General features: G+C 42.1%; 1 protein-coding gene across 5 annotated transcripts in view; it reads right to left on the bottom strand.

Moving 5' to 3' along the window:
- Nucleotides 1–27,170, bottom strand: part of CRBN (cereblon) — a 32,611-nt gene extending 5,441 nt beyond the window's left edge. For 2 of the 5 annotated variants that reach the window (XM_032647563.1, XM_032647562.1), the window contains exons 1-10: nt 27,088–27,170; nt 24,203–24,326; nt 19,071–19,183; nt 16,758–16,960; nt 15,765–15,914; nt 10,856–11,015; nt 2,977–3,039; nt 1,750–1,834; nt 919–1,034; nt 365–429 (exon numbers count right to left, since the gene is read on the bottom strand). In XM_032647563.1, the coding sequence (XP_032503454.1) occupies nt 365–429; nt 919–1,034; nt 1,750–1,834; nt 2,977–3,039; nt 10,856–11,015; nt 15,765–15,914; nt 16,758–16,960; nt 19,071–19,183; nt 24,203–24,326; nt 27,088–27,138 (1,130 nt within the window). In that variant the 5' untranslated portion in view covers nt 27,139–27,170. Of the gene's footprint in view, nt 1–364; nt 430–918; nt 1,035–1,749; nt 1,835–2,976; nt 3,040–10,855; nt 11,016–15,764; nt 15,915–16,757; nt 16,961–19,070; nt 19,184–21,797; nt 21,924–22,720; nt 22,866–24,202; nt 24,327–27,087 lie in introns of those variants that run through there. The other 3 variants (XM_032647567.1, XM_032647564.1, XM_032647566.1) reach the window with 3 other exon arrangements.
- Nucleotides 27,171–27,982: the final 812 nt, after the last annotated feature.

Genomic DNA, 27,982 nt, shown 5'->3' with positions numbered 1-27,982 from the left:
TGGCGAAACTGATATTTGAGTGAAGTATCATGGGAGGTAGGTCCTTAAGCACTAAGAAGATATCCTCCAATTGACAGATTTTCAACAAGGAAGGTGGTGGCGGGGGTGGGGACGAGAGGACTGCTCAGCTGTTTTACTTCACCATGCTCATTACCTATGAAAAATGGCTTACATGCCCCCACTGTTGTTCTGGGTACCCAATCAGGAAGACTGTCTTACCCAACGGCGGAGTTAATTCCCTATTTCATTTGCTGGGTATTTGTCATTTATATGGAGAACGGAAATACGGTCTTGCCTGTAATTCTGTTATAGCCGTTGGCAAAACGTATTCAGATCTATGCTAAAAATGTAATAAAGATCTCACCTGAATATTTCATTTTTGGTTGTTATTTCTGTTTCTTGACATTGTTTACAGCAAAGAGACGTACACTAAAAAAATTTAAGAGAAAATTAGTGGGGAAAACGCTCCCAAGGTGTTGATCCCTCTGATTATCATATTTTCCTTCCAACCGTTCAACAACATAGTTTTAAAGATGGGACAAGAAAAACACAATCTGAGATCTAACACATATTCACTCACAAAACGTATGACCTTCTAGGACAGAGAAATAGTGACACACACACACACACACACACACACACATATATATGTATATATAAAAAACCATACATGGTTCATGTAGAAATCAAGTGTTCAGAGTCTAGCAAAACAAGTCAAGTTTCTGTCTTATGATCCCAAATGAAATATATAAAATAATCCTTTAAAATATTTTTAATGCAAACCATGATGGACAACTAGTTCTCTAATTCCATGACTACATGAATGGAGCCTACAGATAGTTCTGTTGGTCCTAACAGTGCGCCCTCGCTCTCTAGTCTGACTGAACGTGGGCATCCAAACGTATTCATTTTACTCACTTTGTTCATAATGTCCAGTTCACAGCGAAGTCGTTGGATCGCACTACCAATTTTAAGGAGCTGAATTCTTAATACATCATCAATAGGAAGACAAGCAGCTACTCTGTAAGAAAAATCTTAAAGACATGGTGGGTTTTTCAAGCTTTAAACTTAGGAAGGAGTTAAGATCAGGACAGCTTATGAACGCGATAACATCCTTTTGAAATAAACCCTTCTCTACGGGGTTCCCAAAGAACACATTTCACACAATTATAAACAGTACTACAGTATACCAGCTCTCAAGTATATATATTCTTGGGAGGTTCTACAGTGTAACTTCTTTTCCCATGCTTGTTTTTGTAAATGTTGTCTTTTAAATTAAACATGAACTCAAACCCATGTTAGAATAAGTCACTCATTTGTTAGAATAAGTCACTCATTTGCTACGAGACTCGAAGAATAGCTAAACTGTACCTAATTAACAGATCTGTAAGTAAGGTAATAGTAAGTCCTGGTACTGCAGTCACTTTCAGTGGCACCCTGAAGACCAGGGAAAGGAGAGTATTTTACACTCAGACAGTGTCTTTGGATGCCCACCATTTACTGCAACTTGAACTTTTTATGAAAACCTTGCCTGAAAGAGGAGTGCTCAGAGAATTTAAGACCTTTGCTACCGCTAACTAAAAAATACCCATTTTTTTGTAATTGCTCAAAGCAAAAGAAGTGGGTATGCTTTTCAGAATACTAATGTAAAAAAGTGTTGGGGGTTTCATTTTCATTAAACAGAAAACATAAAACAATTTCTTTCAGTAAGGCATCACAGGTCACAGGAAGGAAACTGATTTTTCATACCTATTGGATTTGAAGGAAGAGAATCCTCTTTCAGATTTTCATCCCATTCATGTAGCTGTCTCTTGATTCTCTCCATTAAGGTTTCCTTGTTTTGTTTGAAACAAAAGTAGCCATAATAAGGTTCACAGACTGTTTACACTTTACTGGCAGCTTGTCAACTCAGTAAACCTAATATATTAGCAGCAATTTAAGTCATCACTACCGAGTAAAATTTCGTGTTTAAATGTGGCAGAAATGATGGAAGACCCAGCTTTGCACAGCACTAGGCTGGCTTTCCAAAAGGCCTCTCCTCCCACGCGCTGGCTATCTCAGAGGCCTCCTCTTCCCTTTTCTAGGAAGTCTTTTCTGTCGGTCCCTGTAAGCTACACCCGCACTTGCCACCTACAACACCTTCCTTGGCACTTACTACATAAGATGCTCACTGTCTTTTCACCAGTGGACGCAAAAACCACTCTTGTCTAGTGTGTGTCTGTAATGGCTCAAAAGCTGCTGAAGGGCAGACGGAACTGTAGTTTCCTTTAGTGTTGCCCATGTGGTAAGTGCTCACAACCTATGGGTTTAGTTTGCCCAGGGCTCCATATCTGTGGGCAGGCTGATTCCCTAAGCGAAAGGCTAACATTTGTTGACCGTCTGTGACATCCCGAAGACAATAACTACCATCATCCCCATTTTATAGATAATCAAGTTTTGCCCCACACCACAGGAACAGTAACAGAAATGAGACTTTGAACACAGTCTTTGCGTCTAAAATCCAGATTCTCTGAACGATTCCAGTAGTCTCTTAATTTTTCAAGATGCCTAATAAGAAAATGTGAGGTGCACAAACACTGGCGGATGCATCAGTCAGTACACCAGGGATCAGGAAATTGAAGTTAATACACTTGTTTAGGAAACAACTACAACACTGCTGAAGGATTCTTTATTCTTCCTAAATGTAACTAGCCCTTGACTCAGCAAAACTTCAAATGCTTAATAAACCCTAAAATGCCTCAATATCTTGTCCTGAAGCTGCAAGCCACTATAAACTGAGGGAAGACTAAAAATCTGTCAAATTAAAAGCCAAGTCTATCCAGCAGTATGATTCCTGCCTGTTCCACTTAAATGTAATGAATGGCATTAGTTCCAAAAATTAAACCCCACTGGGTATGAAAGCCTATTTTGTTCTAATGACCCTGAATTATGCCATGGCTTCCCCCAGGAGCACAAAGTTCAAGGTAGGTTACTTACAGCATCATATAAGGAATACAGCCAGCGAGGCCATGAAGTCAAATTTGCACAATGGAACTTTCTCTGAAAACAGAAAAAAAAAGTCACTTAAAAAACACCACAGAATCAAGATCTTATAGTAGAAAGAAACACATTTAAAAAATGATCTTGGCCCAGGAAGACTTTCTAATTTCAAAAAGATGGAAAAGCTTGCAGATAATCCCATAATAGACGATTATCTATTCTATTTGACAATGATGTTTTTACTTGAATTCCGGCAGCAGTTCAATGTTGCGAAGACCCAATAATTAAGATGTCAGTCCTCAGAGTATATATTCAATGCGATACCGATGAGACTGGAACTTAGGAGTATAATTTAAAGTTCACCTGAAAGAACAGATGTGTAAAAACAACCAAGAAAATCTGGAAAGGGAAGTGTTCTACAGGATAGGAAAACAGGATTGAAAGGATGTGCTGCGGTTGTAAGCAACCTAACCATCTCTCAACAATAGGTAAATACAATAGAATACTTTGACACCAGAGAAGATTCTGCACCCCACCAGAGAATGTATACAATATAAAGAATGATCACATTTTCTTAATAAACAAAACAAAACCTACATATGTACACATATTTATAATTTTGTACACAAGCTGTCAATTGACAGAGGGCACGACACGTGAAACTGGGTGGGAAAGGGGTACGGGAGATCAGAAAGAACTATCAGAGTGGAACAAGAAAGGCAAGATAACCTTTAACAAGATAAAAGGGAAATCCTACGCTTGCACCTGCAAGACCAAGTGAGTGGGTGCGAGATGGGGAACGTGGGTACACGGCAAATGCAGAGAGGACTTTGGGATCTTAGCTGATGGTTGTAAACTAACCAACGCACTGCAGAGCTCACCCCCTACTCCCCCCGCCCCACAATCTTACTCTAACGCTATTAGAAGAAGACTAGGCACTAAGATGAGACAGTAATGTTGCTCTTCTGTGATGGTCACAAATGGGAACTTTCACTGTCAGTGGCCAGGATGCTGAAGCTAAGGTCTAGAGTTCACACTAGGGATGTGTGGTTTGGAGCTGCCTCTCAAGAGGATGTGACACTTGTTTACGAATAAATCAGAAACTGCTACGTGGATAACGACAGACTTGCCCTCAAAGGCTCGTGGGCTACAGCTCAAACCAGTGGATTCTTGTTAAAGAAGAATTTGGGACTCAATATAATTCTTATGTTTGAAGCTACCCAAAGATGGTCTGGGATGGCCTCTGAGCACAGGCTCAGGTAATGATTTAATAAGCCTGAGGAGTCAGACCAAAACCTAACGCTAGTAAGAATTTTTGTCAGAGTCCAGTTACAGAATAAAAAATGCTAACAGCCCGTCAGGTAACTGAATATTCAGTAATAGTAACGGCAACCACTTTACATGTCTTAAAAGATTTTGATGAGATTGGCAGTATTACCACCCCAATTTAAAGGTAACGAAACAGGCACAGAAGGATGCTTGCTCAAGGTCACAGCTGGTAAATGGGGACTGGCTAGGATGTGCATTCAGGGGGTCTGACTCCAACCGTTACTTATTCAACAAATATTCTGAGCACCCAGGATGTACCTGACATTTTTATGCATTTGGTGTATACCAATGATTAAAAGCACAGCAAAAGAATAAAATCATTGCCCTGTGGAGCTTACATTTTCGTGGGCAGAAGCTTACTTTCTAGAGGGGGACTTAGCATTATGAAAGGACAAAGATCCAGTGAAGTTTCAGGTTGGATGACTGACACACTCTCAATTCAGTCACTAATACATACTTTACACATCTAAATGATCACTTCTGTGATACAAAAGCAAGTAATTTGACACCCACAGAAAGATAAAAAGAAATTAAAATAATGTATTTATACACAAACATTACTTCTCACTATAATGTACAGCGAATAGGATACGAAGGGCAAGGCACCATCAGGGTCAGCGTCATGACCATCCGATCTGCTCCTACCAGGCTTTGTGAATGTGAACAAGCTGCAGCCTCAGGTCTCTGTTCCCTACTTTTCAACGTGAGGCGGCCTCTAAAATTCTTTATCAGGATTACCCTGACAGATTCTACAGTTGTATTTACAAATCAATTAAATATACGTACTACAACCTTAGTATCACACCCTTTACAAAGTCAAGTGTACAAGCTGAAGAGAAGTAAACCAGAAGAGATCAGCTAGCTTTTACTGAACTGCCAAAATTTAAGCCACTTCAATATCCTCAAATTTAAGAGTTCCATTTAGATTCCTGGCACAATAGGAAAGGCCCGACTTATATCTGGGTAATACTGACGATAAGTCCCAGCAGTTTATGGGCATTCTTCAAGTCTATCAACACCATGATTTACTTCCTAAAAGGGCTATACTTCAAGAAAATTTTAATATTAGCCAAAAAGTTAGGTGCTTGAAAGTGATCAATGACTGATTCTCCAGTGAAGTAGTATTCGCTCCAGGAAAAGGACTCACTCCTGAAAGCAGGCAGAAAGGCCCTTCAAATTACTGTCTGTTACGTGGAGGTAATCCATCACATTTTTTCCATTTTTAAGCCTCTTAACTGTAGCTTCGGCTTTGCCTTCCAACAATGTAGAATGTTCAAAAAATGTCAAACTCCACTTAAATGGTTCTTTGAAGTGCAATGAAATCGGAAGAGTAACGTGAAAGGCTAAGTGTGAATAGTAAAACGTTACCACTGGTTTACACAGTGACCAAAAGTGGTCGTTTGTTGTAGTAAGACCTATCACAATCAGCAATGTAAATGATAAAAAGAGTTTTCCAAATAATTCAGGCTTTTGAATTTTTGAAACAAGTTTCTGTTTCCTTCCTTCCTTCATCGAATCCTACTTGCTTATAAGACTGGAATGGAATGGCAAGCTTTTTCTTGATCCCGAGGCTTATAAGCTCATAATGGCAGATGGACAACTATAAGCTTAAGGTGTATGCCGGGGAAATCCCTACGCTGGTTGGAGGAAGTCCCTGAATACACACAGCCACGATTCCAAGACTTCTCTTCTCTTTACGATAAAAACAGACAACAACTATCATTGCTCCTCCTGCTACCACTATTATCCCGGAACAAGGCAACCACAGATTCTAATGTTCACACGCAACACTTAAGACGCAACAGTAGCCAAACAAACCTTAAAAAGCGAAGAGCAGTGAGGGGTTGCTGGTCACAGCTTACGTACAGGATTATAAACTGTCAACAGTTACAGCAGCATCCTGGAGAGGCATAAACAAACGGATCACAGAGCAGAAGAAAAACAAAATAAGAAACATGAATCTGGTCTATAATAAGAGCATCTCAGGGAGGGAAAATATGACCCTCTCAGAAAATGGTCACAGGACAACCGGGAGCCACCTGGAAAAAGGAGCACTGAAATCATACCAGGATCAACTACACTTGGATCGAAGCTTACACTCTGGTCATTAAAGACCATGAAATCAGAAGTAAAAGATTACATGTTTTACTGTTCTTAAAGGAATGAAGACTCCTTTGCACAGGGAAGTATTTCTAGTTATGATTCACAATATGGAAGTATTAAAAAGATAAATTCAACTATGTATGACAGCACACCAAAAACAAAGTTAAAAGACAAAAAAAATGACAAACTAAAGGAAATATTTGGAACTCATTAATCAGACAGAACGATAAGCTTCCTAATGAGTAAAGAACGCCTAGCAATCAGTGAAGGGCAAAGACTCTGAAGACAACACCAACTAAAGGAAGTACGAATCGCTCTTCAACACAAAATGCCACACACCTCACTCATATTCAGAGAAACTCGAATTAAACCTCCAACAAGATACTGTATTTCACTTATCAGATCAGCAAAAATTAAGCTGGATACCCTAAAGCCTTGGTGAAACACTGACAATCAGGACACAGATAGGAACAACCTTCTTAGTGAGGTACTTTGAAAACACCTGTCAACGTTACAAGAGCAGCTGCCCTGACATCCAATAATCCCACTTCTCAAACTCTGCCCTATATATTCACCTGTATGAAAGGTCATTTGTACGCAGCACTTAGTGCAGGTCTGTCGTCCAGAGGGGACTGGTTATATAAATTACAGTGCATCCATACAGAGAATACCGTGCAGCTTCCGAGAGAAGGAAGCAGTGCTCCAGAAACGAATACAGAAGAATCTGCTACACTCTTAGGACACAGGAAGGTGCAGGACAGTATGGATCCTTTTACGTAAGAAAAAGGAAAGACGTTAGAATATTTATCTGTATTTTCATAAGGAAACTTGGGAAGAAGACTGAGACGCTAACCTGTGAACTCCTGTTTGGGGCCTCCCCCTTCTGAGTTAGTGCTCAGTTCCTCCCTGTTCTGTACGACAAGCAGGAGCAACCATGGCTTATACATTTAGCAGAGACCAGACGAATACTCTTCAGTCACTTTCTTAATATGTTCCCACATTTGATTTCTTTTTTTAACAAATTTATTTATTTTTGTTCTGGCTGTGTTCGGTCTTCGTTGCTGCACGCGGGCTTTCTCTAGTTGCAGCGAGCGGGGGGCTACTCTACGTCGAGGTGTGCGGGCTTCTCATTGCGGTGGCTTCTCTTGTTGCGGAGCACAGGCTCTAGGTGCGTGGGCTTCAGTAGTTGTGGCACGAGGGCTCAGTAGTTGTGGCTCGCGGGCTCTAGAGTGCAGGCTCAGTAGTTGTGGTGCACGGGCTTAGCTGCTCCGTGGCATGTGGGATCTTCCCGGACCAGGGCTCAAACCCGTGTCCCCTGCACTGGCAGGCTGATTCTTAACCGCTGCGCCACCAGGGAAGCCCACCCACGTGATTTCTTTTTATACTTCATACTCAACTCTTTTTCTGATTAACATAGAAGGGCTTTACAAATGAACAAGTAGATAGATAGTCTGGGCAAGCAGGGAGTGTACTTAGAAACATTCACATTGTACTCCAAGTAGGTGAAACAACACTTTCCTCTCTTTCAGGAAATCCCACTACAGTAAACCCAGTGAAGAGAGAGAGGCACCGTGATAAGAAAGGAAGTAAGTAAACATGAGATTCAAAGATCGAATCACTGAATGAGGAGGGTTTCCAGATAGAAGTGGGTTTGGAAGAGTGCTTCCTGGTAATACTGGCCTAACTCCTTAATCAATAGGGACATCTTCTCCAATGTTCCCTTGTCAGGATGGAAGATAACAGAAGCGTAAATAATTTTGTCATTTGGGTTTTTTAGTTTTCAATGGCAGATGTTAAGAGAGGTGTGTGCACAGTGCCAAGGTTAACTGAATACAAGTCAGGAAGACTACACTCCACTCCTAGACCCTTTAAGTATCTTTTCTGGTGGAAAAGTGTGTGGCAACCCGATTACTGTGAGTTGGCTTAAGAATCAACTAAGCATCTCCCAGTTCTGGCCCCGTGAACCATTTCTCAGGCACAAAGACACACAAGTCAGATGTAAATAAACGCCGCAGAGAGGGCTGACCCGAGCCCCAGATCTGCCTGAAGACAAGCGCTGTGATGCAAGTCAGCGTCCGGCTATGGGGGCACTAGGACGACGCACTGAGACGGGACCAGGGCCGGTGGAGCTCCCACCGGTGTCACCTGCCATCCCTTCCCTCTGCCCCACCCCACGTTTTGATGCCGGCAGGACGGCTGTAAGTGGTCTCTCTAAAGTAGAACAGAGATTGTAAGGCACCTGGAGTCCAAAATAGCTCAGCTAGCAATTTTTCTTGGCCTAGTGATCTAGATCCAAATTTCAGAACCTAAGAAACTCTACCCAAAGTTTAAGCAAGGGAACCCCTTGAACGATCTGAAAAATACACGGGATGAGGCATTTCTATCTCTGAAAGCCTTTTATGTCTCTCTCATTCCTTAGCACCTTCTGTTTAGTTCTTGGCAACTCTGAATATGAAGATAACTGAGGGCTAATGTTGGAGAGTCCAGAATTACTGGAGAAATAAGACAACAGGGAAAGGTCAAAAGATCTGGTTCCAAACAAAAATGTGCTTCCTTGGCCTTTGCACATGTGTCCTTCCTCGCTGTTGCTGAGCCAGTGACAACCCAGCTGCAAAGGCCTAATTGTGAATTCAATGTGAACACGTGGAGGTGCTTTAACCACAGAATAGGAAGAGTTTATCAGTAAGTCACACAAAACTTACATGTAAAAAGTTTTTTTTTGCCTAACCCAAGTTCAGGTTTAAGATGGCAAGGACCTGCAAAGACAACACAGAACTAGTCGTCCAGAGCACTTACGTCAGGAATTAACTCCAATCACTGTCACTCTATGCTTAGCGCTGTGCAAAGAGTTAACGATTTATAAGCGGTTAAGAGTTTTTAACAAAAATCTTGGTATGGAAGAACTATTATATAAATCAAAATACTTACTACCTTCTGAAAACTTACCCACTGACTGAAATACACAGCTGTCTAAATACTGAGAGGCTGTGGAGGCACACCCCGATGTGGTTACCCCACCAAAGAACCACATCTCAGCACCACCCAGTGCCAGACACACTGTTAGGCCCTAAATGACTCCACACGTTCCAAAACCGCTCCACGGAGCCATGTACCAACAGAGCTATCCTCCACATACTTATTTCAGCAGTTACACTGAAAATGACTATGACAGCAAAAGCTTCCACTGTTCTACTGCTAAAATAAAGAAGAGAAAAAGTATATTTAAAGTGCCTGTATCAAGTCTGAAAATACAAGTATTGCACAGCTATACAAAAGCTACTGTAAACTTACGGCAGTATCAATATTCTGAAACCTTCAAAAATTTTAGTGTCAAAGCTTGGGAAGCTTTAGGCAGTCTAATTAAACTTTCTCATCAGAATCTTCTTAGAAACACGAATTAAACCACAGTATATCATGACACAGACTGGTCAGCTGAAACACAAAATAACGAGACCAAGGAGCCTACAGAGAGCCAGTCACGAGTGCGCTGCCCATCAACCACCCATCCTGCACAAAGCTCTCTCTGGAAACTGGATGACTTCTACTGCAAGACCACTAAAAGTGGAGGTACAGTGACTAGTGTATGAGACCCTCTTATGAATCATATATGCTGATCACGTCAAATTAGGATCCTATGCTAATCCGCATCAAAATTAAAAACGTCACTACTCTACATGACAAAGAGTAAAGGATGATTAGCACAGGATTTTTCAGGTTACTGTGAAAATTGTCTTTCCATATTTTTAAAAGATAAATCTCAAAAAGCCAACTGATTCTAAATTTAGGAACTAGCAAATTTTTTCCTTTAGGTAGAAATCATAAATATTAGGTATTTTATACTCGTAACTGATACATCTCACAAATGAGTACAAACAAGCTTCATCAGTATTTTTTCTAAGAGAAAGAATGGTCTAGCCAAAAGGATATATACAGGAATTAATGCCCCAAAAGGCAATACTTTTAAAGAGCACCTAGTCTCAAGTCAATTTTTGTGATGTCAATAGTGTTGTACAAAAAGGGCAAAAAAAATCTTCCTTTCAGAAGTGCAGAAGGAGGAAAACGCGCTTCACTCCTGTGCACTCTCCCAAACGCTTTTTCTGAGGTAAAGCGTTTATGACTCAAGAGCCGAGCACCTCGTCTGACCACAGTCTAATGAGAGCCTCCTGCAGAACTTAACGTTCTTAGTTAATACATAACTTACAGGCATAATAGCTGGAATACCTCACAGTACGGTAACATTTTACTACTGTTGCAAACTGCTTTTACGTACACAGCTGCCTATGACATTTTTAGAAGCTCCAGCATGATCAAACGTGGCTACAGTATTGTCCAGAAGGAGTCTGGGGAAGGAAATCATGAGAGTTGTTTGTTTTTCTTTCTTAAACAGGAAAAAAGCAACCTGTCTTTGTTTTTTTTGAAGAGGCATAAAAAATAAGTTTCTCACCTTCTGGTATTTCTGCCACCATTTATGTGAACACTGGTCTTCACAGGAGACAGGTTTTGAAGGAACCATCTGGCACTTATTGAGGGATTCTAACTGAACTGCAGACATGGTTGAAGGCAACACACACTCAGGAAGGATTTGCACTTTAGCTTGCTGAATTCTGAAATAAAGAGAACCAGGCATGTTCATTTTTTAGATAATCTTAACTCCAACTATTAAGTTTCTAAACATTATGGGTAATTTTTTTTTTTTTTTTTTGCGATACTCGGGCCTCTCACTGCTGTGGCCTCTCCCGCCGCGGAGCACAGGCTCCGGACGCGCAGGCCCAGCGGCCATGGCTCACGGGCCCAGCCGCTGCCGCGGCATGTGGGATCTTCCCAGACCGGGGCACGAACCCATGTTCCCTGCATCGGCAGGCGGACTCTCAACCACTGCGCCACCAGGGAAGCCCATGGGTAATTTTAAATACTAAGAGTTTCACAGTTTTCTTTTTTAAACATATTCATCAAATGCTATTATAAGAAATTTTCAAAAAATACTGTATTTCATAAATCGTACCAAAGTTAAAACCAAAGGTAACCTAAGATTTTTTTATCTCACTGTGGAATGGAAAGGGAGATTTTTACATTTCAGATAGTCTATAAGTGAAACAAAAATTTAAAAATCAATATACAACCAACCCCTATGCATATCTTGATAACTTCTAAATTAATTTCTCAGACATCATTAGACACCCCGCCCCGCCCCTCGCCCCGTCTCTTTACGCTGCCCTACTCCTACATCTATGCCTTCTCATAAATCACCAAACCTGAGGAGTAGGTAGAGAAAGGAAGAGAAATCAAGAACCCATTTACGTGGATAAGATTAGATAAGACTAAAGAATTACACGTAGCCTTATTTCTATGTGCATTCCTTTTCTCATTCCTCAGCATTTACCCTAAATATGCAAAGAATCAAAGTATCCATATTATCTTTTCTCACTTTAAAAATTACTTCAACTCTCATGACACTAAAGTCATCATTCTAGAATGCTACTTGAGAATATCATAATTGCAAACATCTCATCATGAATTAATGCCAAGAGGAAGGTTGTACCTCCGAACCATCGTCTTTCGAGCCATTTTATCTCCCAGCATACCTTTTCAAATGCAGAAGGTATCAACACATCCAAACGCTGGAACAAAACACTGTCAGGCTGATGAAGTCAAATATATTACAAAGTAATTACAAAAATATTACAAGTCTCTGCTTCACTATTAATCATGTTTAGGAATTCTAAAGTGGTCTTTCATTGTAACCACTGTCTCAACCCACAAAAACTTATGACACTTTGATACTTCTTCTGATTTATTAAATGAAAATAGCTAAATGTGTCTGAAAATATGTAGGTTTAATTTAACGATAATATTAGACTCACTCCACTAACTTCAATTCCTTCCTGCAAGCTCAAATTTATGTCTACATGACTTTGGAAAACGGTAAAATAAATCTGACTGTGTTCAAACTACGTTCTAATGTTCTTATGTTATCAGAGCTCATTAAAAGCAAAAGTAACTGAATAAGAATTATGTTTTACCCAACTAGTATGTAAGAGTTTATTATGATAAAAACATTAACGCTACTGAAAAATCAGCTTAGAGATCGTTTTAATCATTACTCTGTACACAGGCTGTCTGAACTGCCTCACAGGGTTAAGCACTGCTCTCTGTTCCTTTTGTGAAGCCCGCCCAGGGTCTGCTGCACACGGCTGCTGCTTCTCCCAGCAGCTGAGTTTTGGTTGTAACATAAACTAGTTTTATTTCTTCCTGACCTGTTTATGGCAGTTGTTTTGTGATTTCAGTTGCATAATTTACATAAATATTTTTTTGAAGTGGAAGGAGTTTTCTTTTAAATTTTATTTTATTCAAGTATAGTTGATTTACAATGTTGTGTTAATTTCTGATGTACCACAAAGTGATTCAGTTATATACACACACACACACAGACGCGCGTGCACACACACACACGTGTGTGTGTGTGTGCGTGTGTGCGCGCGTCTGTGTGTATATTCTTTTACATATTTTTTTCCATTATGGTTATCACAGGATATTGAATATAGTTCCCTGGGCTATACAGTAGAATCTTGTTGTTTGACAATTTATATAAATATTATAGCAACTGATAAAATATAAGTACAAAATTAAAACTGCTTCAATGAATATTAGGTTGAGCCAAAAAAATGCTTTCAAATTAGGTTCAGACGATTCTAACGGTAAGAAAAAAAGTGCACAAATCTGCAAGGCTTCTGGTGCTCAGACAGCCTTGTGAGTATCTTCAGAACCTCTCTTTGAAGAAAAACTACAGGTATACACTGCAGATAGATGACGCAAAATGAAAGCTGTTAATGCAAGAAAGACTAGTGCCATCTCTAATCTGCAGACCCAGTTCGAAGAAAGTATCCTGTCTTTCCATCAAACGTAAAATGAACGAAGGGACATTTATATATTTTAAGTTAAAATAAAATGTTTAAGATATATATGTGTAAATTTTTATGACTTCCATTTTTAATTAACTCTTTTCACTAAAAATTATTCATCTCAATTATGACAGGTAAGAGAACTTCTTTGGTAATTCCAAATAGAGTATTAATCTCCTTTTCCTCTCTACATGTAAGAAATACTCAGGAACTCCTGAAGAGTCCTATGGTGATTCAATGATACACTTCCATTTTTTAAAATTAATTTTTCAAATAAATTTCCATATGCTCAGAAGATGCCACAGAAATAAAGACTCACTCTGGAAAAGTAGCAGTATGCTTTTTACATATGAAGAGTCATTTATGTAGAAGACAAATGACTATTACCTGGTACTGCATTACTAAAGAAAAGGAAACTGGCCTGAGGTGCAAACGTGTGATGGAGGAATTCAGGTTTAGTGGGAAGAGCACTGGTTTGGAAGTTAGGGACCCAGAACCAGCCAGGTGGTGCCCTCTAGTTGTATGACCTTAGGCAAATTGCTTACCTCTCTAGCACTTCGTTTCCTTATTTGGAAAAAGAGGAGCTTGCACTAGATTATCTCCATAATTTCTTCTGTTTCACCATTTCCAGTGAAGGTAGTGACAGAACCAGAAGGGCAGTGGAGACAGAGGATTCTCACTCCGTGGAGGTCTTTTACATTAAAACAGACTCACTTTTGTGAGAGGCTGTGTTAGTGGGTCTCAGGGATACTACAGGGAATGGGCCCTTTCCCAGTCCCGTCTGGCCCTATCAGTTTCACACTCATCTCTACTAGAGTCAAAGGTATATCCCTTGACTTGGCTTTCACAGTTAAGGGTCTACTGCCATCTTGTGTTCAAACTAGTTGTCCACAATCACAAGTCACTGATGCCGACAGTCTCAGAAGTATACTTTTCCCCAAGTCACTTTGCCATTATGGTTTCTGGAATACAATATTCACAAATACTCAAAATTTTATAAGCATGAGGATAGGAAGTACTTTAAAAATGGAACTGTTAGTAAAATCCACAGCAACAAAACAGCTTGCCAACTGTCTCAATGCAGAGCCCTCGGGGTACACTCTTTCATTCATTCACGTAACACTGATGGTCCTAAATGCAGAACACATAGAAGTCTCAGCCACTGTCCTAAGCAGCTCGCCTCTTGAGGGAGACACTCACAACCCTACAATGACAGTACACTGTGTTCAGTGCTCGGAGGGTTTGCGCGGCGAATGCTCTGGGTGGGGGTCACCAGGAGGGTAGCACTAACCCCTCCCCCGAGGGCTCTGCACCCCTCCTTCTTCTATGCTCTCTCAAGCTCCAAAGGGTGGCTGACCCCCTCGATATTTTCATAGTTCAATAATATTTATGAATGCCCACTATGTGAACAGGAACAGACAAAAAGTTACTGCCCACAGGCAGCTCATATTCTTTTTTAAATCTTTAAAGATCCCTCTGAGTGTCCATGTGTTTGGAAGACGTTACCTGTGCAACACAGAGACCTGACAAGATTTTCAACCGTGGCTACAGATAAGAGACCAATTCACTAGGGCTGGGGGGACCCAAGAATCTGTTTCTAAGACTTCACTGGTGATTCAGTGGTGATTCTTAGGTACCATAGTTAAGAATCACTCCTATAAAAGGAAACGTGCAGTGTTGAGGACAATATGCTGTGTGCTTTTTTGGGGAGGTCTGCTTGCTTGTTTGTTTTAAGAGCAAAGGTGAACTGCCTTTTTTAAAATGAGTTATTCCTTAAATTTGTGAAAAAACCCTAAGCATGAGAGCCACGCCAGAATAGTTAACTGCTAAAAGAGAACACTCTGAGAATTTCTAAACTGGGTACGGCACAGAGATGACAGGTGCTTCCTGGTCACTTATTCAGTATATGACCTGTTACAGGTGAAAGCACGTTCACAGTGGAGATGGGCACTCCGTGTAAACGCTCCTCACAGCCCAGAAGGAGCAGGTGGCAGGCTGACCGCCATGGCTCCCCAAGCACAGGAATGCCACGCCACACACAGCTTGCCAGGCTCTGACCTCCCACCCTTTTCAATCTGAAGAGAGGTCTTCAACCCCAAAGAAGCCCTGCCCCACATGACACTGCCTGTAGGGTTTACATTACCGTTCCCAAACCTAGAGGGACATTAGAATCACCTGGAAATCATCAGAAACGATGCTGTGGCCCCCCGCCCCGACTGATGGCTCTCTACGGATGGGAGGGGCGGTTGGAACTCAAGCATCTGTAGTTTGAAAAACTTCCCAGGGCATCTGATGCACAGCAAAGTTGGAAACCCCTAAGCTATACTTTCAAAGGGAAGAGAACAACTAGTTAAAAGTCACAAAATGTGAAGGGTCAGCAAAACAGAAAAAATATAGGAAAACCATTTCATTTTATGATGTTCAAGGAGCTTTAAGACAGATGGTGTTTCTTACCCATCTGACTGTGTCCTGAGCTCAAGGACTTTGAATCTTTGTCTTCCGATTGCTTTCACTTTCACGATCTCAATTCCAAAATCCTGTTCTTCTCGATAGGCATATATCTCTGCTGTTGTTCCAAACTGTGCTTCCCTTTCCTGTACATTACTTCCAAGGTAAATTTTAAAAAGGAAACAGTTTTGAACATTTAGTTTTCAGATATGCAAAGTTGACAAAAGCAATACACATGGGAAAACAATTTATAGCAATTGGCTCTCATTGCAAAGCTATTTAATTTTATTTATTTTAGAATCACACAGGGGATTGAGATATATAAAGAGGCTTCAGGAAGTACAGTTAGAGCCCATTAGGAAAAGAATAGATTGCTAGTCATTGAAAATGACCTAGGACTGACAGGAGTCTAAACTCTCCCTTCCCAAACCAAACATTCTTTTTATTCAGCAGACCATCCTTTCTGCTGCTTCTCAGCAGCCCTGTACTGGGGGGCAGGGGCGGGAGGGGGACCTTCCTGTATGGATTTCCTGCCTCTACCACCGATTTCCTCTAGTTGTCATGGGATACTTGAAATTCAGCTTCAGTTTAGCACGGGTCTGTAAAAGGACAGCTTAGGAATTTTGAGACGGTGAAATAACTAGTTGCTCTTTTGCAAAAGTAATCCTTTACATCACAATGTGAAGCCCTCTTTGTCTTTAAATAAAGATAGTTCTTGAAAATAAGATTCTAGAAATGTTTTTCATTAAATATTAATGATATAAAACCTGTCAAATACCAGAAAGTTCAAATGTGTGTGAAAGGTAAAGCCTGATTTAGATGGTAATGATCATACCGAAATACTCCAACTTGCACTTTCACACTTCTTATCCGAATGTTTTACTTCCCAACCTCATCCCATCTCCTGTGCATGCAGAATAGTAGTCAGTTTGGGCTTTAAAACCACCTCTCCTGGGACTGCACGAGAGACTGTTAAGTCAGTCAGCTCTAAGATTTTACCTGTATGCAAGCACCGCAAAGGTTCTGTCCTTCTGAATTAAATTCCGCACCATACTGACTTCTTGGGGACTGAAAAGCTGAAGAGGTAAGGTCTGCCCGGGAATCAGGATCATCAGCACCTGGGGCAGGACTGGAATCACCGGACAGCTGTCGTCATCGTGCAAAGTCCTGCCATGAAATTCCTCCATATCAGAGCCCAGATACTACAGAGGGACACACACAAGGTCAGTGTCAGTACAGATATGGAACAGAAACACAAGCTCGACAGACTGAACAGCAAGTCAGCATAAGGAAACACACACAGAGGGTACAAATAGTTAAATAATAAACTTGTTGTATCAGCTCCCACATGAAAATCTATTTTTGACTCTTAGAAGTAGAATTTCTAATTTCTTGTGAAGAATCTCTCACATACATAAAAATTCAAGGGCATTTTTTAAGTTCAAAATATTGGGTTGGCCAAAAGGTTCATTCGTTTTTTTCCGTAAGATGGCTCTAGTAGTGCTTAGTTGTCTTCAACCCCACTCGAAACAATTTTGTCAGACTATCATGACAGCTGTCATATCAGCGTGCATTTTAAAAAAAAACTGATCAAAATTGGTGAATTTTTGTGTATTCATTTAAATATTGAAGATAGAAGAAAAAAGCAACATTTTCATCATAGTATGATTTTTAAGAAAGGTAAAAATGCAACTGAAACGCAGAAAAAAAGATTTGTGCCACGTAGGGAGAAGATGCTGTGACTGAGCGAATGTTTCAAAAGTGGTCTGCGAAGTTCCGTGCTGGAGATTTCTCGCTGGACGATGCTCCACGGTCGGGCAGACCAGTTGAAGTTGACAGCGATCAGATCGAGACAGTAATTCAGAACAATCAACATACCACGTGGGAGATAGCCGACATTCTCAAAATATCCAAATTAAGCGCTGAAAACCATTTGCACCAGCTTGGTTATGTGAATCACTTTGATGTCTGGGTTCCACATAAGTTAAGGGAACAAAACCTTCTTGACCATATATCCTCATGCGATTATCTACTGAAATGTAACAAAAATGTTCTGTTTTTAAAACAAATTGTGATGGGTGATGAAAAGTGGACACTGTACAATAATGCGAATGGAAGAGATCGTGGGGCAAGCAATATGAACCACCACCAACCACACCAAAGGCCGGTTTCATCCAAAGAAGGTAATGCTGTGTATATGGTGGGATTGGAAGGGAGTCCTCTATTATGAGCTCTTTCTGGAAAAGCAAACGATTCATTCCAACAAGTATTGCTCCCAATTAGACCAACTGAAAGCAGAAGGCGTCCGGAATTAGTCAACAGAAAATGCATAATCTTCCATCAGGATAACGCAAGACCGCATGTTTCTTTGATGACCAGGCAGACACTGTTACAGCCTGGCGGGGAAGTTCTGACTCATCTGCTGTATTCACCAGACACTGCACCTTTGGATTTCCATTTATTCTGGTCTTTACAAAATTCTCTTAATGGAAAAATATTTTCAATTCCCTGGAAGACTGTAAAAGGCACTTGGAACAATTCTTTGCTCAAAAAGATAAAAAGTTTTGGGAAGATGGAATTATGAAGTTGCCTAAAAAATGGCAGAAGGTAGTGGAACAAAAGGGTGAATACGTTGTTCAATAAAGTTCTTGGTGAAAATGAAAAATGTCTTTTACTTTCACTTAAAAACCGAAGGCACTTTTTGGCCAACCTGATTTTTTTTTTTTTTTTTTTTTTGCGGTACATGGGCCTCTCTCTGTTGTGGCCTCTCCCGTTGCAGAGCACAGGCTCCGGACGCGCAGGCTCAGCGGCCATGGCTCACGGGCCCAGCCGCTCCGTGGCATGTGGGATCCTCACGGACCCCGTGTCCCCTGCATCAGCAGGTGGACTCTCAACCACTGCGCCACCAGGGAAGCCCCAACCTGATATTTGATTTTGACTAAGCTAGACATCTCTATGTCCAAAGAGCATAAATGACAAGTATAAAATGCTAGAATACTAATGTACAGTACTACCCTGGGACCCAGTAGTACAGAGAATAAGAAGTACTTTAGTAGCCCCATTACTAGCAAAGACGTAAGAAGGGCACCAATTCTTCAAAGAATTACAACTAGTAACAGACATGGTATCAAAGTGCTTAAAAATTACAGCTTAAGACTGTTTATCTACTGTCAAGAGCCCACGTCCTCATCCACAACTTCTGGTGTGAGGTAATTTCCAGTAATGCTAAAAGCAGTCATTCGTTTTCAAGAACTTCCATCTACAGTTAAATGTACGTATTTATCATACTAGATCTGTTACAAAATTACATACTGTATGTGATGTCGGAAGACTAGTGTCAAAATTTATGATGTTTGGTCTCGTGGGTTCTTTGCTATCCTGGTCTTCAACTTCCATTTCAATTTCATCTTCTTCCTCATCCTCTGCTGTAAAAGTACAATATTATAAGGAAAAAAACAAACAAACAAAAAACAGAGGCATGAACATGTAAAAGCTATGTTCCCTTTCAAATACATAATTCCTTCATGAGGATTCTGGGCCCATGAAAAGAGAGGTTCTTGTAAACACCACACACACTTGGGAATCTGGACAGTACTGTGAAGAGGCAGCTGGAGGGCTGGGGTCTAGGCTGGGCTCTGCCACCAACTACTTTTTTTAAGTCAATGTTTAATTTTAGAAGAGTTTAAGACTTTCAGAAAAGCTGCAAAGATAATAGAGTTCCCGTATACCTCACATCCATTTCCTGATAGCTAATGTCTTGTATTAGTGCGGTACGTCTGTCATAACTAAGGAATCAGCATTGGCACATTACCGTTAACTAAACACATTTTATCTGGAGTTCCTTAGTTTTTATCTAATATCCGTTTTCTGTTCCAGGACCGCATCCAGAACACCACATTACATTTAGCTGTCATGTCTCCTTAGCTTCCTCTGGGCTGGGCTGGTCTCTCAGACTTTCCTTGTTTCTGATGGCTTTGACAGTTTTGAGGACTACTGGTCAGGCATTTTTGTAGAATGTCCCTCAATTAGGATTTGTGTTTTGGGGAAGAAGCCTAGGAAGGTGCAGAGCCATTTTCATCATGTCCTATCAAGGGTGCACACTATCGACGTCACCTATACCTACTGAAGCTGACCGTGCTCACCTGGATGAGGCAGTGTTAGTCAGATTTCTCCACTGGAAAGCTACTTTCCCCCTCCTTTCCACATTGTACTCTTTGTAAGCAAATCACTGGGGACAACTCACATCTAAGAAGCAGGGATTATGTTCCACCTCCTTGAAGGGGGACCTACCTGCATAAATGATTTGAAATTCTTCTGCAGAGGAGGTTTACCTCTTCTCCCTTGCTAGGAACTAATTTTGACACCTCAGACAATTCATCCCACCTGATTAAACCTTAGTTCCCTCATTTGAAAAATGACAGGCATGAACAAGAACAATCGCTAAAGTTCTTTCAAACGTTTAACTTTCAAGAGTTTCTGAAGACAGGAGGGAAGTAAGGAAAGAAGGAAGGAGAGAGGGAGGGAGAGAAGGAAGGAAGGAGGGGAGAAAGAGAGGAAGGAAGGAAAGAAGGAAGGAAGAAAGCAAGCAAGCCCCCAAATAAACTTCTAAGTGGATAAAATGTCTTTACAAAATAATTATTTTCCTTTGTGCATATCATTATTTAAATCAAACCACCTCCAGCTAGGTCCCTGACAAGAAAATATAAATGTTTTTCAACATGGCAAATGCCTCGGACTCTCTATGAATTCTTATAAATTTCTTAGATACATAAGGCTTTGTCAAAGAGAACAACATAATTATTTCAATTTAAATTCAAATGTGCAGTGGTTGAACACTTCATACAAAATTTTCCTAAGCACAAAGGAATTTCATTAAGAGACCGAGAGATAACAAAGAAAAATCTAAACCAATGACAAAAATATTCTGAATCTACTTCCTTGCATTCACAATTCTGACAGCATTGCTTTCACTAAGCATTTTGACACTTTGTGGCTCTATTGCAGAGTTTAAAAGGTCAAATTTTAGCTTAAAGGCTAGAATTCATAATTTTAAAATTTACATTTTAACTGTTCCAACTTCCGTCTCTAAATGATTTCCTTACACAAAGTAGTCTTTCTCATGTATTGGGCAGAAACCCACTTCCCCCACTTGGCTGTTTATCTATTAATGTTTTGTTTGGTTGGGACAGATTCTTCGAATCTTAAATATTAAGCTAGTTCCTTAGCATTTAAAGTGGATTACTCTTCAAAACAATTCATTCTACATGGATGTATGGACAATCCAATGTTTCTACAAATAAAACTCATGTATGATTTGCAAAAGCATGGTTATCGTATTGACAATCTCTCTGAGCCCTTTTGCACCCGATTTTTTTTGACAAAACACACTGACTGTTGAGAGCTTCCAGGGTGAAGTGTGGTGACTCATCTCATGCAGGAGCAGCATGCGATGCCAACAGAGCATCAGCATCTTCCCTGACACACTGGCTTTGGCACAGACAGAGCGGGGCTGATGCCTCTGAAAAAACAGCTCAGCTCTTCAGTCAAGTCCAATTCAGCTAGGTTGCTTCCGGATCGACCACTGAGTCTGATCCTGATTTATTTCTCTGGAAAAGTCCCCTCCTCTATGGAGGGCATGCCTTCTAGTCTCTTCCTGTTCCAACCCATGCCACTCCCAGTGGGCAAATTAGTCCTCCAAGCACAGCTTCTCTTAGATCTGAAACCCACAACTGTTTCTTTGCAACCTACAGAAGAAACCCCCAGTCTCACCGGCAAGAGATGCAAGATTCCCACCACTCCGACCCAAGCTTCCAGGCCTTCTCTTCTGCAAGCCTTTCCTAAGTTATAGGCTTTTGGATGTCCCCAGGACACCCCACAGGGCTTTCCCCCAATCCGTTTCGGCCCTGAACAATCCCTCCCTCTGATGGAGAGTAAGAGCATTTGCTTAACTGGCCTAAATCAACAGCCTTCTGCTAGCTATATTTTCAGGAGCCTCATATAGATGATAAACCTCCTCAGGTATCAGACTGTGTATCATACCTCTTTTCATCTCCAGGACACCTAACATACTTCCTGACACACAGCGAAGGGACTCAGCTAATAGTCTCCGTTTGGCTGATACACCTCTTGGAAAGCATCTCCTGTCTAGAGCATTCCACGACAAAACTGTACAATGATTCCAGGTTTTTTTTGTACCCAGTATTCCAACGTAAGTCCAAAGTATAAATTTTCATAAAACATAAAAGAGAGAGAAAACTGAGTTTAACATCACAGTCCTAAGTATCTCTAATTAAGCTTGTTCTGCCATGTGTTTGAACTATGTGCCTAAGAACAGACCAAATACTGTCTTGGCCGTGAAGTGGTTGAGAAACACCACCTATGCAGACAGATAGACTCGGATAGGAGTCCTGGCCCTGCAACTGTGTGACCTTGGGCAAGTCACACACTAATCTGCCAATCCATTTCTCACCCACCATATCAGAATTAGAAAAGAAATGTGGAGAGGATTAAACGGAGAAACGCATGCAAAGCGCTTATGGCAGGGCCCGTGACGTGGTAAACAGTTAATACATGGTAACTGTCACCCTTATCAAAGAGAAGAAGTCGAGGAAAAGTCTGGTCTGCTGAGCTCTGTCCCAGTCCCCCTCTCTTCCCCCGACCCAGTTTCAGACCATTTCCTGGGAGCCAAGTTCTGGACACACGGAGGATGGACAGCATGGGATCCCTGCCTTTTGGGGGAGACCGCCCTCCCCGCCTCCCAAACCCTCGTCCCCAGCCCGGGGGAACCGAGCCGCGGGGAGAAGCGCCGCTACTGGGTCTCTGGCCGGCGGCCCGATGCGCGGCCGCTTCCGGCGCGGCCCCGCCGGCTCCACAGCGCCCGCCCGCCTCCCCGGCCCCGCCGTGCCGCTCACGGCTCGGGCCTCTCCCCCTTCCGCCGCCAGGGACCGGCCCCGGGCGATTACCGGGCAAGAGCGGCAAGTGATTGCCCATGTTGTTCCCAGCGTCCTGCGGATCTCCCTCGCCGGCCATGTCTGTTTACCCGCAGAGGAGCTTGGGACAGGGCGGCGGCCGAGCCGCCGGGGGAGGGTCCTCGCCGCGCCGCCGCCGTCGCGCCCGGGGCCACAGCGCCCTCTGGCGGCGCCCGCGGGGCGGACCGCGCGCGGCCCGCCCGGAAAGGCGCAGCGGGCGAGAGGGCCGTCGCCACGGGGGCCGAGCGCTGTGTCCGCTGCTCTTGGTGACTTGGTGCCCGCCTCGCTCGGTGAGAGCCGTCGCCTGTTCCCACCCCTGGCACGACATTCTACACGTAGAGAAACAGGCTCAGATTCTTTAGTCTCCACCTCGCTCTTAACGAGGGGGCCGGGGAGCAAATAGAAACCCAATTATACAGCATTAGCTCCAATTTTTAAAATAAAAACCGTATACATGGAGACTGGGCCAATGTATCAATTATTCCAAGGCCGGTTGGGTTGTAGCTGATTTTCTTTTCAACAGTCTTAAGTAGTTTACATATATAATTAACATGTATTGGTCAGAAACAAATACTAGAAATGATAACACAGAATACAAAAAGGCCTATGATTGGCAAGTGAGATTGTCAGAATATAAAACAGCTTACTCATTATTACTTTAACAAAAATGAGTCATTATATGGCCAAAAAAAAAAAAATACTGCAGAATGCAAAAAGATACATAAGTCTGTTGACTGGTAAGGTTCCTGTTTCGGAGGATGGAGAAAAGTTTCCTTAGTATCTTTTCAAGTCATCTTTTCAGTGAAGGAGGAAACTGACAACTCCGTATATGCCATAAAACACCTAAACATGGTGGGGAGGAGAGGGGTGAGAGGACTGCTCTGAAGAAAACAATAGTGAATGCGGTATTTTAAAATATGTTTGTTCCAAAAGTTTGCTCACTGAAAAGTTAAAAGACGAAAGAAAACCTCGGGAGAGAGGCTGATGAATCCATTCAGAGTCACTCGGCCTTCTGTCCCTGAACACACTCTCGGGCCTTGGTCGAGTCATTTGTGGCCTCAGTTTACCCATTTGCAAAATGAGAATGGGTCAAACAGCATCTCAGATTTGTTCTAATTAACAATGGCTGCAGTATTAATGATAGCATTGCCTTTTATGGTTATATATAACAATTACAGATTATAGGTTAATAACAATGACATAGGATACATTATTGTGATGGGTTAGTAGAATTGAGATGGTCACTATAGACAGGTGAAGGATGAGAGAAAGGAGAATGCAGGAGAGAGAGAGAGAACGAGAGAAAGGTTGGGCTGTGTGTGTGTGTGTGTGTGTGTGTGTGTGTGTGTGTGTGAGAGAGAGAGAGAGAGAGACAGAGAGACAGAGAGAACGGTGATAGCAAGTACACATATATATATATATATATACATTAGCAGTCTTAGCATGGTTTATAGAATTGCAAAGAACTGTGCTTACCTGCAGCAGAAGTTTCTTTACATAGCAAACATCTGGCCCCTAAACAAGGAAGCTCTGACCTTCCCGGGTCCTCCCCAGAGGTGGTACCAGCACCGTGCCCTGCACCCCGGGTCAACCAAGAACCCTGTGGGCAAGAAAGGACAGCTGTGAGCCTGGCTGGGTCAGCAGATGTGGCTGGAAAAGCACTCGCTCCTCTTTCTTCCTTTGTGCTCAGCCCCAGGGTCACTGATGCTACCATCTGTGTACCTTTCACTCCCCATTCACCTCCTTTTCCTCGCCTCCATTCACATTCACCATCTGCTCCCGCCTTCATTTCATTAACCTCCCCCCTTCGCTGGAGTCTACCCAGTCTTCCATAGCTTTGTCTTTCAATAGGGGTAACAACAATTGATCACTGAACAAAAACATCTCAGCAAGCAGGTTTCTTGAATTAGGCCCCGGTTATTAAAACCAGAAAGGAAAACATGATCATTCGCCATTTATTTTTAATTGGGTAACTTTATCCTGAAATGAGGCATCACACTGAATGGCTTACATTCCTTCTTGCTTGTATGAAAGGTATTCATTGATAAGGAGCTCTGCAAACCAGTGGGAAAGGAAACTTATAATTTCATAGATCTTTGTCTTATAGTTCGAGAATTAACTTTAATAGGATATAATTAAGGCTGATATCAGAGGAGAGAAAATGCGAATCAAAAAAGCCCCACTGCACTTTTAATTTCTGGCTTCTACACTATGTTAGCAGCAAGGGATACACATACCGGGAAGAGACATTTTGGGCTCCCTTCTGGCTTTTGTATTATCTGCAAATAGATTTTTAATGTGTTAAAGAAAACTACCGCCTTGGTCTAAGCAGCCAATGATCTCTTGCCTGGATTACTGCAAGAGCTTCAGTGATGGTTTTCTGGCTTCCACCTTTGGTGCCCACAGCTCATTCTCAACAAAGGAGCCAGAGTCAGACCACGTGACCACCCCGCTCAGAGCCCCTCCTTCCCTCCCCACCTCACTGTAAGCCACCTCCTCCCAGTGGCCTCCACATCCTGCTCTGACCTCCCTTCACTACCGTCCAGGCTCTCCCACTGCTCTGGCCCCTCTGTTACACAGCCAGGCAGGGGCTGCTCCCACCTCAGGGCCTTTGCACTGGCTATTCCCTTTGTCTGGAATGTTCTGCCCCCGTGTGGGCATGCGATTTGCTGCCTTACATCTTCCAGGTCTTTGATGAAATGTCCCCCCTTAGGGAGTCTTTCCCAGATTACCCAATATCTAACTGCAACCCCACCCCAGTCTCATCACCCTCTATCTTCCTTCTCTGTTTTATTTTCTTTCAGAGCGCTGATCGCCTTCTAAAATACTGTGAAGCTTACTTTTTAAAAATATCCTCCCCACTCCAAGAATGTAAACTCAGTGGGGGAAGTCAGAGATCTATGCCCCTTGTGTCTACTCCTGTGTCCCAAGGGCCTGTCACTTAATAAATGCTCAAAAAAATGTTTATAGAATGAAGGAATGAATGAATTGCAGTTATGGGAGACATTGCTGATTGACCCGACACCAATTCCTCTCTTCTTCCTGGCTAAGAACCCTCATTTTGGTTGGGGCAACGGTGTGCCCAGCCCCCCAGAGTCACATTTGCTCTAAGCCCGTCACAGCCCACTCCCCTTCCCTGTGATTTTTTGCAGTTCGTGGCAGCCAGGAGACACAGTTCTTCTGGCTGATGTAACACAGAGAAAGTCGGCTTGGCAGCCATGGAGAACAGCGAAAACGGAAAGTTTTTCCTTCATGATTAAAGGAAGAGATTTCGTTCCTACTCACTCCTGCGGGGATGAAGATTAAGCTCCATATTGGTTTGCCCAATAAAACCAGCCAGCTAGTCCAAGCAGCCAAAAAGAGCTTTCAAAGGAAATCATGAACTTCAGAAAAATCAAAGCTAGGTTTACTTGCAGTTATAATATTATCATTTTTAAATGAAGGGATTCATTCATTAATTTTGGAACTCTGTAAATCTTCTGACTCTTTACCTTTGTGTGCAAAAGCACATGTAAGTGACAGCTTTACCTCGGCCCCAGAGCCCTTTCCCAGTCTTCCAGTGCGACACTTCTGTCTACCACTCTTAAGACAGAGGTCAAAAACTGGTGACCCCCAAGAGAGAATTCGAAGGCAGTGTTTGGTCTTTGTGGTATTTTGAGTTTTTGAATGAACTGACAACATTTAGACATTGAAGGATACACATACAAATATTGATTTCCTTTTAAAAATGGGAACATTTGGCAACTGTAGTTTAGATTCATGTGTGCGAACAGTTGCCTTGAAGAAAATGGCAGCTGCCCTTTTAGATGGGGTGGCCCTGCCTGGATCCGTTCGGCATTGTGTTTGCCACCTGTCGTATGGGCACGTATAGGGAGAGTGACACCAACCCTAACTGGTCCACGGCAGCCGTGGTGTGTGTCTAGCCGTGGTGTGTGTCCAGGGCACCCACTGCCCCATTCCCCTCTCCAAAGTGTGCCAGTTTGGAGAAATGAATTATACGCTCCTGAGGAGCTTGGAGCACTGTGCCGGGTCTGTGCAGTCTTCAACAATCACTGTGGAGGATTCCAAGTCATGTTTAGCGCTCCTTGACAAGAAAGGGTTGGAGTTAGGGATCTTCAATTCTTTGTAGCTCTGCAACATTTTCATGAAGTAGTGCTGTTACTAACTTAAGAAAAAAATCTTTGGAATTAAAATCCTGTTAAGTCTCATGTTCCTAATTTCCAGAAACCATAGCTAGTTTTCAAAACTTGCCCAAGTGGAGACATCTTTTTAATTTGTGGGGGGGGGGGGGGGGCGGGCAACCTGAATATCAGGAAAGGTAATACTCTATCGGGGCAATGCATCTCTTCTTTACTTCTCACCTTCAAGCGCTGGGTCTGGAAGCCATTGTCACGGGATGTGCATTTTGGCATCTATTATCCTGTAAATCCCAGAGTTAAAAGGGAATGAAAGATGGATCCTGGCTGTTTATGCAGCCCTAGAGGGGAGAGAGCAGGCATAAAACCAGATGTATCAGGATATTTCATGGCCCCTTCAAAATGCTGACAATTTTATTAACTACTCACTTTCATATTTCGGTAATATGGTGAATCATTTGGGATTCGAAAAAATACCTTTATATACATCTTTGACTGCTACGGTAATATTTGCGGATACACCAGAGCCTACTCAAGTCCAAGCAGGTTGGATTATTTGCAAAAATGATTATTTGTGATGATACTTAATGCTGCAATTTACTGAGACTTCCTGCCATCCCATTCATCTCTGACCTGACAGGTAAAAGAGGGAAGATTGTGCAAGACAGTAAAGTGTTGGGCAATTTATGGTTTTAAACTTGTATACTGTTTTCATGACCCATCCAGGAGCTTTTCCTGACGCCACGTGCTGTTTCCACTGCAGTTAAAGGCGTCCAGAGTATCACAGGGAGATGAACGCAAAGCAAAGAGTGCAGAGTCCTGGGTTCTAGTCACTACCTTGTTTCCAGCTGGGGTCTTGGCTGGGTCATTTCAGTGTCTCCCCCCGCTGTCCTTTTATTCTTGGTCTTGCATGTAACGGTTTACAATGGCCAGGATGTGTGAAGTTTTGCAATTAGAACAAAATTTCAGTGGATTAACACAAGTTTTTCTTTTTTTTTTTTTTTTCTCCCAAATCAGGTCTGTTCTGGGTTTGGTGATTCTCTGAGATGGATCCCCAGTCTAGTCTGCTTCTTCAGCCTTGTGCCATCTCTTTATAGGTATATACGTCTATAATCACCAA

This window comes from Phocoena sinus, chromosome 11 (assembly GCF_008692025.1).
Source record: "Phocoena sinus isolate mPhoSin1 chromosome 11, mPhoSin1.pri, whole genome shotgun sequence".
NCBI classification, from domain to species: Eukaryota; Metazoa; Chordata; class Mammalia; order Artiodactyla; family Phocoenidae; genus Phocoena; species Phocoena sinus.
This window is presented reverse-complemented; position numbering and strand designations above follow the sequence as displayed.